Source organism: Nicotiana tabacum, chromosome 20 (genome assembly GCF_000715075.1).
Source record: "Nicotiana tabacum cultivar K326 chromosome 20, ASM71507v2, whole genome shotgun sequence".
NCBI classification, from domain to species: Eukaryota; Viridiplantae; Streptophyta; class Magnoliopsida; order Solanales; family Solanaceae; genus Nicotiana; species Nicotiana tabacum.
In genome coordinates this window covers 43,714,889-43,728,203 of record NC_134099.1, presented here as the reverse complement: position 1 = coordinate 43,728,203, position 13,315 = coordinate 43,714,889, and the positions used below count along the sequence as shown (strand labels likewise).

At 35.0% G+C, this 13,315-nt stretch overlaps 1 protein-coding gene across 2 annotated transcripts; it reads right to left on the bottom strand.

Annotated features, from left to right (window-relative positions):
* Positions 1 to 7,286: 7,286 nt before the first annotated feature.
* Positions 7,287 to 10,534, bottom strand: LOC107805107 (transcription factor bHLH90-like). Of its 2 annotated transcripts, none has more exons than XM_016629095.2 (8): positions 10,181 to 10,534; positions 9,769 to 9,954; positions 9,577 to 9,655; positions 9,383 to 9,463; positions 8,623 to 9,177; positions 8,320 to 8,544; positions 8,019 to 8,207; positions 7,287 to 7,618 (listed from the first exon to the last, which is right to left on the bottom strand). In XM_016629095.2, the coding sequence occupies exons 1-8, from the start codon at positions 10,270 to 10,272 to the stop codon at positions 7,553 to 7,555; spliced, it is 1,473 nt and encodes a 490-aa protein (XP_016484581.1). In that variant the 5' UTR covers positions 10,273 to 10,534; the 3' UTR covers positions 7,287 to 7,552. The 2 variants fall into 2 exon arrangements, with proteins under 2 accessions (XP_016484581.1, XP_016484582.1); XM_016629096.2 differs by having other exon boundaries at positions 9,383 to 9,451.
* Between the last annotated feature and the right edge of the window lie 2,781 nt (positions 10,535 to 13,315).

The window sequence follows — 13,315 nt, the reverse complement described above, 5'->3', positions numbered from 1 at the left end:
ATGTTGCCCCAGCTTTGACTACAAATATTATTCATGTAGTTTAACATACTTCATTGAAATCGGGTTTAACTATGGAGATTATTTTACAACATGATGGGGAGGGTTCAGACGCAATGTTTTAGTGGCAGATTCCAACAATGCCCCATTGGGATATTGTGTATTGGATTTTGCTAACGCCGTATCTCCTTCCTCGCCTTCTGTTACGTCTTGTATTTCACCATGATACACTCTTCCTTTTAAATCTGTAAAAAATAGTCCTTAGCTATCATTACATTATTTAAGCATTAGCTTTCATCTCCTTCCACCTATACCTAATCCATTCGTACGGGAAATACCATCCTACTACTGTCCTATCGATCCCCTACTTTTCAACTTTTCCATATCTCTCTTTATATTCTATCCTTTCGGTCTTTTCAATTCTTTTATTTCTTTAGGTTCTTTCTTAGAATGGGGGCTCGTCAGAGATGAGGCACTCGCAAAATGCCCTTGGGCAGTTTGTGAGTGTGGGATTTTTGTCCCTCGAGACTTATACCTCAAGCGTCTGGCTGTATGCCCAAGCGCACCCAACGTGCGGGGCTAGCTTTTTTGTTCAATTATGTATATTTAGTCTTATTAACTCTTAAAATTCCTTAACTAACCCTTGACTCTTCAAAAGCCTTTCTCATTGATCACAAATCATAAGTTGAAAATATCAACACGAATTTGAAGTCCTAATATAGCATATTATTCTTTTTATTTTATTCTATAGTAGCACGATATATTACTTTCTCATAAAGGCACGATCATAAAGTTGTAAGCAATAAATACTCGATTACTGTCCATCCCCAAAGTCAGCCAGTTCCTTTCGCTAAAGACTTTTGTAAACCTAAATATAAATAGAATAATAAAACAGTTATTAGTACTTTAATAGAGTAGTACGTGAAGCAATCCAAAAGAAAGTAAGAAACTCTTCCTTAATCTTGCTTACTTTGGAAGCAAGTTTTGCTTAAGGTTTCCTCATCAAACATTCCTGGATGTCAGCACTTAGAAGTATAATTGTCAAACAAGGATTTTGTCTTCTTTTAGATGTTTTAAAAGTAATAGAAAATAAAATTAGGATAGCCCTATGTACGAATTAATGCAAATCTGGGAAAGGGCCGCACCATAAAAGATGATGTGTTAAAGTTACATCTCAGTTTTATCTATTTACTCGGTAAAAGTCAGACATTAGTTTTGTAGAGATTCCATGGTCAAAAGTACTAATGGCCTTGAAAATTAAAATAACAGTGGTTCAAATCACTATTAAAATTTATCCACATTCAATATTTATACCAAATTATATAATACAACAAGTTAACTTGTTCGCGCTTCGCACGATTATAAATATAAGTCAATAACCGTGAGTTTGTTAGTGCTCATTTTATAGATCTGTTCATATAGAAAAAGAAGAAACATGGCAAATACTAAACTAATTTTCACTTGTAAATTAGTTTAGTATGAGAAATTGAAAAAAAAAAAGAAAGTAAAAAGATAAAATTCATGTCATGAAAACATGAAGCAAAAGCCAATTTAATTCCTCCGTCATATATATTATACAAAGAGCATAGCAACAATTAAAGAGCATACCAAATATAGAATCACATTACCTATGAAAGAGAAAAACCATGGACAAAGTAAAGCACATCAAGAACAAAAATCTTTACTTTAACACAAAATGTACTTTAAACCACACTTGATATACCTAAATGATAACAGGAAGCCAAACAACTAAAACAATAATCTATTAATTAACATACTCTTGGAAGCCCCCGTTAGCACCAGAAATGTGAAACCAATTGGACCGTATAACAGGCCTCAAAAATGAGGATTGACAACATATATATGAAATCTATATGAATGAATTTATTGAAAAAGGAGATGTTATGGTGAATGAGGAGGTGAAAAGTTTGTAACTCATCTAAAATTATAATGATCCCATTAATTAGTGATTCAATCAATATAATAAATATGATTAAGATTTAAGAGCATTTAAATGTCTTTTATGTTTTTTAATGTAGCATGTAAATGGAAGAAAAAGGAACGGAAATCCAAAAAATTGAGAAAAAAGATAAATAGATTTCTTGGGCAAAAAGAGATGCCAAGTCAGCATCATTTTTCCCACTTATATATGTTGCGGAAGCCAAATGTATAGAGTGTGAATAAGTCACAACTACTATACCAAAAATTATGACAGCCACCAAATAATAAATAAGACAATAAAGCAATAATAAAGGGAACACCAGAATTTACGAGGTTCGGCTAATTTTGCCTACTCCTCGGACACAACCAATATTTTATTCCACTCCAAAAATACAAGTGAAATAATACTAAAGAGAGAAGATACAAATGCCTTAAACAGATGAGAAGGCAAATGAGAGGTGTGTTTCAATCCTAAACATTAGGCCTTCTTTTATAGGGGAAAAATCCCCCCAAACTTAACTCCCAACCAATGTGGGACTTTGGCATTTTGCCAAACTTCAACAAATCTCCACCTTGGCAAAATTCCACATTTTCAATTCTCTCTCAATAACAAATTTTGGTTGTGTCTTCATCTTCAATCTTCAGTGTTCAACAATGTTGATCAAATCCAAACAATGTTGAAACTTGACCGCAGTCACCACCTTTGTCAGCATATCAGCAGGATTCTCTGTAGTATGAATTTTCTTCACCGTGACTCCACCTTCTTCTATGATTTCTCGTATGAAATGATACCGAACATCAAAGTGCTTCGTCCTTGCATGATAAACTTGGTTCTTCGCTAATTGAATAGCACTTTGACTATCACAAAAAATTGTGATACCTTTTTGTTCAATACCAAGCTCCTTTAGCAATCCTTGAAGCCAAATTGCCTCTTTCACAGCATCTGTAATAGCCATGTACTCTGCCTCTGTTGTAGACAAAGCAACTGTTGACTGCAAAGTAGACTTCCAACTAACTGGTGCCTTTGCAAAAGTAAACACATAACCAGTAGTTGATCTTCGTTTGTCCATATCACCCGCAAAATCTGAGTCACAATATCCAACTACAAACTGATTATCTTCCTGCTCAAAAACTAACCCGACATCTACAGTATTATGAATATACCGTAGAATCCACTTCACAGCTTGCCAATGCTCCTTCCCTGGATTGTGCATATATCTGCTAATAACTCCAACAGCTTGTGAAATGTCAGGCCTTGTGCAAACCATTGCATACATCAAGCTACCAACAGCATTTGCGTATGGTACCTTTGACATATACTCTCGTTCAGCTTCATCCATTGGCGACATAGTAGTACTTAGCTTAAAATGGGAAGCAAGTGGAGTACTAACTGGCTTAGTCTTGTCATCTATGCCAAAACGTTGAAGTACTCTCTTCAAATATTCCTTTTGAGATAAACAGAGTTTCTTTGAACGTCTATCTCTAATTATCTCCATGCCAAGAATTTTCTTTGCCTCACCCAAATCCTTCATCTCGAACTCCTTCTTCAGTTGAATCTTCAACTTATCAATTTCTTCCGAATTCTTGGAAGCTATTAACATATCATCAACATATAGGAGAAGATATACAAAGGAACCATCTTTAAGCTTGTGCAAATACACACAATGATCGTATTTGCTTCTCTTGTACCCTTGCCGCAACATAAACTCGTCAAATCGCTTGTACCATTGTCTAGAAGATTGTTTCAATCCGTACAACGATTTTTCAAGTTTGCACACCATATTTTCTTTTCCAGCAACTTTGAATCCTTCTGGCTGAGTCATGTAGATTTCCTCCTCCAAGTTTCCATGTAAAAACGCAGTTTTTACATCCATCTGAACTAGTTCCAAATCCAATTGTGCTACCAAAGCCAACATAATTCTAATGGAGGAATGTTTTACAACTGGAGAAAACACTTCATTGTAATCAATTCCCTCCTTTTGAACATATCCTTTGGCCACCAATCTTGCTTTGTAGCGAACATCTACTTGGTTAGGAAATCCTTCCTTCTTTGCAAATACCCATTTGCACCCAATTGCTTTCTTTCCCTTCGGGAGATTGGCCAATCTCCATGTATGATTCTGATGAAGGGACTGTATCTCATCATTCATGGCAATCCTCCACTTATCTTCTTCTGAACTTTGAACAGCGTCTTTATAAGTAGTAGGAACATCATCAGCTACAATTGAGGTTGCACAAGCAACCGTCTCTATGAGACGAACAGGTTTCGTTATTGTTCTTTTTGGTCTGCTGGTTGCTATTGATTCAAGTTGTTGTTGAGATTCCTGAGTTGGAATCTCCTCTACTGGCTCTCCTTCCAGAGGGTAATCTTCATTTGTTTCCTCCTCTGCTTCTTGTGTAGGAAAAATAAATTTTTCCTCAAACTCCACCTGCTTAGAAGCACCTTCATTTTGTTTGGTATCTTCTGTTACCTTATTTACCATAGCAAATTCATCAAAGGTAACATCTCTGCTGAATATTACTTTCTTTGTCATAGGACACCATAAGCGATATCCTTTGACTCCAGAAGTAATTCCCATAAAAATAGCCTTCTTTGCCCTTGGATCCAATTTTGACTCCGTCACATGATAATATGCAGTTGAGCCAAACACGTGCAAAGAGTTATAATCTACAGCAGGTTTTCCGTACCATTTTTCAATGGTGTTTTGCCATCAATAGCAACAGATGGTAGACGATTAATGAGGTGACATGCATATGTAATTGCCTCAGCCCAAAATTCTTTGCCCAAGCCAGCATTGGACAACATACACCGTACCTTCTCCAGCAAGGTCCGGTTCATACGTTCTGCCACTCCATTCTGTTGTGGTGTATGTCTAACAGTGAAGTGTCGGACGATGCCATCATTTTCACAGACCTTATTGAAATGATCATTTTTGTATTCACCTCCATTGTCTGTGCGAATACACTTGATCCTCCTGCCTGTTTGATTCTCCACCATCGTCTTCCATTTGAGAAAAATTCCCAGCACTTCATCTTTGTTTTTCATTGTATACACCCACACTCTTCGAGAAAAATCATCAACAAAGGTTACAAAATAGTGCTTCCCACCCAATGAAGGTGTTTTGGAAGGACCCCAAACATCAGAGTGTACATAATCCAAAATGCCTTTAGTATTATGGATCGCTGTACCAAATTTAACCCTTGTCTGTTTCCCTTTGACACAATGCTCACAAAACTCCAAGTTGCAAGCCTTTACTCCTTTTAACAATCCTTGATCTGATAGAGTTTTCAAGGATTTTCCTCCAGCATGTCCCAAGCGCATGTGCCATAGCTTGGTTGCTTCTGCCTCTTTGTCGTCACTGGATGTCACTGTCGCTGTCCCAATAACTGTACTGCCACGATAGCGATACATATTATTATTCTTCCGATTAGCCTTCATTACCACTAGTGCACCGGAGCATACTCTCATCACTCCATTTTCTGCAATGATTTTGAACCCTTTTGATTCTAGGGCTCCCACAGAGATGAGATTCTTCTTCAAATCCGGTACATATCAAACATCTATCAATGTTCTGATCATTCCATCATGGTTCCTTAATCGTATTGAACCAATGCCATATGAGGTAAGAGGGCTGTTATCCGCTGTGTGGACGACTCCATATTCTCCTTCTTGAAATTCCACGAACCAGTCCCTGTTGGGACACATATGATAGCTACAAGCCGAGTCCATCAACCATATGTCTGAAGATGTTGATGACTCTGTTGTAACTAATGAGAAGTCTGAATCATCACAATCAGCTACATTTGAATCCATAATGGCCTTTCCATTGTTATGTTTGGCCTTATTCTTCAACTTCGGACAGTCTTTCTTCCAGTGCCCTTTTTCTCGACAAAAGGCACATTCATCTTTGCTGGGTCTGGATCTTGACTTGGATCTTCCCTTCTTTGTCCTCGTTTGATTTTGAGGACGACCCCTCACAAATAGTGCTTCTCCTTCTCCGCCCTTCTGTTTTTCTCGCTTTCTTTGTTCATAGATGTACAAAGCCGAACAAACTTCTCTGAGAGAAACTTCGTCATTTCCATGGAGTAGAGTAGTTTCAAGGTGCTCGTACTCATCAAGAAGTGACACCAACAACATCAAGGCCAAGTCACCATCATCATAAGTTGTATCCATATTTTGCAAATCTGTAACCAACTTATTGAAACTGGTGATATGTTCATTCATCGTGGTACCAGGAACATAGGTGAAGTGAAACAGTCTCTTCTTCATGTACAATTTATTTTGACTGTTTTTCTTCAAAAATTTATCCTCCAGTGCTTTCCATAATTTACTTGCAGAAGTTTCCTTTGTGTATGGATATTTCTGCTCTCTAGCAAGGTAGGATCGAATGGTACCGCAAGCAACACGGTTGATAATTCTCCAATCTTCTTCTCCAATAACATCTGGTTTCTTTTCTTCAATGGCCAGATCTAGCCCTTGTTGAAAAAGGACATCTAGAACCTCGCCTTGCCACATCCCAAAATGTCCGGACCCGTCAAATATTTCGACCGCAAATTTCGCATTTGACACAATTCTTGTCATAAGCGAAGATGCCAATGATGACGTATTGTTGACACTTGATGTAGATTCTTCTTGTTTATTGTCTCCCATCTTTGACACAAATATTATTTAATAGCTGACGACACAAATCAAGATTATTTCCTTTCTGGTGTGGAAGATCAGACTAAGCTGCAACCACAGAGCATACTCAGACAGAACCTTGACTCAGTTACCAAGATAAATCTTTTCTGATGTGGAAGATCAGACTATGCTGCAACCACAGAGCATACTTAGACAGTACCTTGGCTCTGATACCAATTGTTGCGGAAGCCAAATGTATAGAGTGTGAATAAGTCACAACTACTATACCAAAAATTATGACAGCCACCAAATAATAAATAAGACAATAAAGCAATAATAAAGGGAACACCAGAATTTACGAGGTTCGGCTAATTTTGCCTACTCCTCGGACACAACCAATATTTTATTCCACTCCAAAAATACAAGTGAAATAATACTAAAGAGAGAAGATACAAATGCCTTAAACAGATGAGAAGACAAATGAGAGGTGTGTTTCAATCCTAAACATTAGGCCTTCTTTTATAGGGGAAAAATCCCCCCAAACTTAACTCTCAACCAATGTGGGACTTTGGCATTTTGCCAAACTTCAACAATAAGGACCCATTTCTTCAGTTTTATATGTATGTAGAGAAAAATCATCTGTAGAATGGTATAATGGCAAATTAAGAACAACTTTTCTTTTTTCTTCTATTAAAACACATGTTATGTATTCATTACGAGTTAGATAGATATAAACACAACTGTGGATAGATATCTTTTTCCTTCGAATATCAAAACGAGTGCACATGTTTGGAGTTTGGACAAGATCATTAGGATCAACATACATGGAGACTCCTCAATCCTAGATTTCAATTCATATATATAGTTCAAAAGTCGAGATTATCCTCAATCTTTATACATAGTCAATGATTTGTCTCTAGAAGCTATGTAGCTAATAAGTTAAATGATTGATCTACAAGCTAAGCAGAATATATAGCTCAACAATAGATATGTTCAGCTTGTCAGCTCAATAAGTGAGGATCTCAGCTGTTGTGCTTCAACAACTCTGTTCTCATTTGCCTGCAAGAAGCAAACGGATGTCAGCATGTGGAAACATCAAATTCTGCATCATCAGATTACTTAAAAGCCAACTAAATGATTTATAATAAACCTCGTTGTGATTTAAAAAAGAGGGTAGTTACGTAGCATGTTATAATTGGTTAACATACACCGATAATCTAAAAAATTCGTTCAAATCAAACATGAAGTATTCTCTTTAAGCCCTAAAAAGGACATGTTAGATACATTTTGAAGTCAAATCACATAATACTGAGCTGTGTTGCTCGGATCCTCGAAAATATTATCACACCCCGTGTATATCCTCCAAATTTTATGGATTTTTGGAGGATCCGACATGATTGCAGCTGCATTTCTCAGTATATAGTAATTATTTCAGCAGTTATTGAGAAATGACATTTACCCTTGCTATGAAAATGCTCAAGATCTCCTCTCCAGAAGTGGTAAAATTCGTATTTACTACTTCAATTCCTAAGGAATTCATAGCCTCCAACAACTGAGTAAATCCTCCGGGTTTATGTGATCCAAAGACCTTCAACAAGAACTCTCTTGCACCAATTTGGTTCACTTCCACTTGCCCCTTCATCAAAAACTAATAACATCATGCAGATTAATTTATAGCAATATAAGGAAACATATGGCTTCAATCAAGAACAGTGAAATCTAGTAATAAGAGAATTAAGAATTGTAGCGACTTCAAGCACCTCCATTCTTGTCCTTTTAGTTGTATTAAGTGAAATTTGTGTTTTCTCATTTGCTGGTCCGGTAACTTTGGACATTTCACTCATGTCTGATAGAACCACTTCAGAACTTTCATTGTTGGAAACTTCTGCTGCTATTTCATTGAGTTCAGCTTGATATAACTTCACATTTTCTTGCAATTCATTTATATAGTCGATTGCATCTCCAAGTATTGCAACTTTGTCCATCTGAAGAAACAGCAACAAAGATGGTATCAAATTTTGAAGTACATGCTTAATTATCAAATAAGTAACTTAATTAGCAACCTTGGAAATGTTGGGAACTAGAGCTCGTAGAGCAAAAAGACCATCCTTAATTCTGTTCCTTCGTTTTCTCTCAGTGACAAGATTCTTCGACTGATATGGTCCTCTTTGTCTTTTCTTACCCATTGTGTAGCCATCTCCTGCAATTATATAATTTTCTTGGTTCCAAGGAAAAACAGTACCTTCCATTCTTGACAAGTTTCCACTGCACTGAAGCTCAGTGTGCTCAAAATCCCCGTCACTACATCGGCTTAAAGGTATGTTTCGCGACAGATGGTCAGAAGTTGAATGACACAAGGTAAGTTCATTTGAAGGAATGGAACCAGTGGGTGATCCTTGAATGCTAGGATTAGCACTAGATTCAGATACTTGAGAAATAAGAGGCGCACTTGAAGGAAAACTTGTATATTGCAGGGGAGGAGCACAAAACAGCAATTTCTCAAAGGGAAAGGAATCAAGAGGTTGATCTTCTCTCTTTGCTGTGGAACTATTGGCATTTTCTGAACCAAGTTTGAACCGATTGATAATGAAATCAATCGTCTTTTGATCTTTGTATATCTGCTCAAAAGCAAATGATATAAGAAGAGTGGTTATACTTTAAGTTTGGTGCATATAGTATGGCAAAATCAATTAAGTAGCTAACTCTCAATCCAAAATTAGTTGATGTAGGCTGTATGAATCCTCTGTATCAATACCATTCTTATCAGAAGTACATTATCTCACATCTTGCATTAACTTTAAAACCTAATAGAGAATGATTTACCAGCTTTGAATTGTAGAGCTCAACCAGTCCACCAGCAACTGGGATCAACACTAAGGTACCCTTTAATTCCTGCCAAGGGTACTAACAAGTCGACAAATTCAATTTAAAACATTACTATAAGTATTCTTGAGAGTTCAGTAAAGATTTTAAGTTTGAGGCATAAATAAATGAAAAAAATCAGAGTTGGTACTTACATGAGACAAATTTGAATTGGACACCTCAGTATGATTAATCCATTTTGGTTCATTTGATGTTACTACCTCTCCCTGAATCCTGTTTTTACATATCTTCAAGTTAGTCTATGTTCATGCCTTTTATAGTATGTAGCTTGAAATAAAACAGCAATACATGAAAAGGAAGTACAAATATCAAGAATAGAAACATACCCAGAATAAAGGGAAATAGAAAGAGGAAAATGAGCTAAAGCCTCACAAGCCTTTGTTCTAATAGGATGCTGAATTTGGCTATCTCTACACAGAGTAGTGAATGTCAGCTGTCCTCCATTTTCTTTCTTCACATTGACATCAACTGCTTTAGCTCCAGCACAGCAACATCCTATCCATTCTATAAACCTAAACACACACACAGACAATTTCTCATACACATTGCAATCATTTTCACTGCAGTGGCAGAACAAAAAATTCAACAACATCACAGTTAGGATTCGATTTTGCTACGTAAAGCAATTTTTGAACCACCATTGCCACAACATTAGAAGCTTCTTTTATGTCAAAGAGATTGAACAGTTTATATGTATACATGCAAAAAAAAAAAAAAACTTTTTAGTTAAACTCTTACCTAGAAGGGTCATCACCCAACTTCCAAACAACACAATATTCCCAATTGTTGGAATCAATAAGTGGCCTTAACCATTCCAATGCTCTTTCCATGGCTAAACTGTATTTTTCTTCTGAATGAATTCTTTGCAATTTGAATACTAAAGAAAAGGCAGTGACTTGGGCCCAAAATGGTTTCTGCCAAGTGGCTTATAATGTCTGCCTTTATTTAGCCAAACAACAGCTCTAACCAATTTTGGGGTATCCAATAATCAGCACAAAATCATTGTCAGTGGCATCTTATGGCCGGCCTCTGTAACCTACAGAATAGTACGCTGGGGCTAAATGTTGACCGAAGACTACACAGAAGACAAACGGACTTGGCATGCAATGGTTCTACTGCCTTTACACAAGAGTGTTAATGGATATTTAAAAATCGACTAAACCGATGGAATCATATCGAACCGAACTAATTTTTAGATTTTTTTAAATAAAATCGCAGATTTTTATTTAAATTTATAACTGTACTGACAATTAGGATAGATTTTTTATTTTATGAAAATATATTGAAAAAATACCGAACCGTACTGAATAAATTTACATGAAAAATATATATTTATATATTAAGATTAAAAATAATAAGACATTAAATTTTTCCTTGGGCTCTTAAAATTATAAAACGGAACAAGCTAACAATTAATTAAACTCAAAATCCTAATTCCCAAACCTATTATACTACTCCTATCGAAACTAAATTATTTCCAACATAGTCAGTAGCAAGACACAAGGTAATCTAATAATTATGAGTAGCAAACTATAATGTATTGAATAAGTTTCCTTTCGTACGATTTAAATTTATATTTTTAAATATTTAATCTTCTATAGACTTTATTCTTGAGTCCGAGCTTGCTTAATATCTTTCCACCCGTGTGATTTATATTTTCTTTATCTTTGCTTAGTTTCTTTTACGTTGCTGTAGAATAGTTGATGAATCTATACTTTGGTCATCTTTCATGTTTTCTTAGTTCATCACTCTTTAAATAGTAAAAATGTCTAGAGAATTTTTGATAAATCCTATAAAAGTAGGTATGTTATTGCATTATGCTTCTACTTGTAACTTTTAAATGATATTTAAAAAATACCGAAAATTAACTGAATCGCACCGATACCGAAGAGAAACGGACATGATTGATACGGTTTTTAAAAGTCTAATTTTGGTTGTACATAATAGAATAACCGAAAATTGATATGATATAAATTTTATAAAATAATCGGTCGAACCGAACCATTGACACCCCCTACCTTTACATATTTTTAGACTTTGCTAATATAAGAATATATTTATATGATTAAATTATTTATAAGTTAATTACATATAAATTTCTGCGATAAGTGCTAATGCACAATATGACGATAATTAAATTTAAATAATTATTCGGGTTCTTCGGAATTATGTAATTTAATTATATGAACAAAAAATCTTAAGATACCTAATGGTATGTGTAATGTTTTAGGGTTAACTTTTACCTTGAATATATAACATGTGTAGTTTACCCATTATAACATAAAGTCAAATCTTCGGTGATAAATTATGACATGTCATTCAATAGATCACTGATTTGGGTGTTGTGGCTAATGCGGCGCACTGGGGATAGCACTGCTTTATTTTCTTCTTCACTCTTGTTCCAATCACTCATACACAGATAAATAACACAATTAAGCTCAACACTTCTCAATGCAGTTTAATTATTACACTAAGATACGAGGCAATTATTATCGTACTATATGTTTTTTTAGCCAAATATCAATAATATAAAAAAGTATTTCTATAATTAAATCATTTATAAGTTAATTACAAAAAATTTCTGTGATAAATACCAATGCACAATCTGATAATTAAAGTTAAATAATTATTAGGGTTCATCTGAATTAAGTAATTTAATTTTATGAACATAAAATCTTAGGATACCAAATGGCATGTGTAAGATGTTAGAGTTAATTTTACATTGATTATATAATGTACGTATTTTACCCATTATAAAATAAAGTCACGAAGCTGTTTTTCAAGTTAAAGTAATTAAACAATGTGTGAATTGCTTAGAAAATTAAAATTACTGTAAGTCAAATTTTCGGCTACAAATTATGACATGTCATTCAATAGATCACTAATGTTTTGCCACAACGTAAATTCCACGTTAAGAAATTTTAAAAAATTGTACCATGTAAAAGTTTTGACTATCCAAATATCCATATTTTAAACAACGGACAGTCAGAAAACATCTAAATGAAACCACCAAAAGAAAAATTGCAGTATATATAGAAGTCATTCAGTAATAATTTTTTTTTTCTAGTGTGGAATTTACAGAGATGCAAAGAGATGACCATGCAAGTGATGTGTCATATTTCAACGCTGCAAATTTGCCTTTCGCTCATTTGTATTTTCTAGGATTTATACAAAGTTAAGTCAACCAATTACTTTAATATGACAAAAAAATAATTTTATAACTTAACTATTGTAGAGGTAAAATTTCAGGTACTTTATGTGATATTTACTCTTGCCATTTGATATCTTAAGATTTTATATTTATATAAATCCAAGTGACTTAACTCAGATGAATTCAAGTAATTACATTAACTTTATTTTATATAATAACCGATAATTAGGAGGAAGGCAAGATAAATAATCATCGTGCTAAAAAAACATTTGAGGGAACAAGAATAAGAAAGTACGTTTTTGTTGGGTGTGTTTTTGTACTTTGTGCTAAGTTCGTAAAAGATGCCATTTTTCTGCTAGTTTTCTTCTTTATCTGAAGATGGTACAATTTTTACCTCCTCTTTTTTCCCGTTTTTATTCTATTTGGTTTTTCCGTTTTCTTACTTTCCACTTTGCAAAGAATCAAATCAGATTGTGGGACGATGTGAAAATTTGCCAATTTGATGCGAATAATAGAGTCCGGAACCAAAATGTGGTTTTTTTTAAACCACATACATAGCGCATTAATGTATAGCGCCAGGCATTGTGGCGCTATACATAGATTTTTTATACCCCTCCGTCTTCTTCTCCTATTCCATACATCCCCCATTTTTTTAAAACTCTTCCCACTTCTGGTCCCCCCCCCCCCCCCCCCGATTCTGCCCGTTTCTGTAAAAAAAAAAA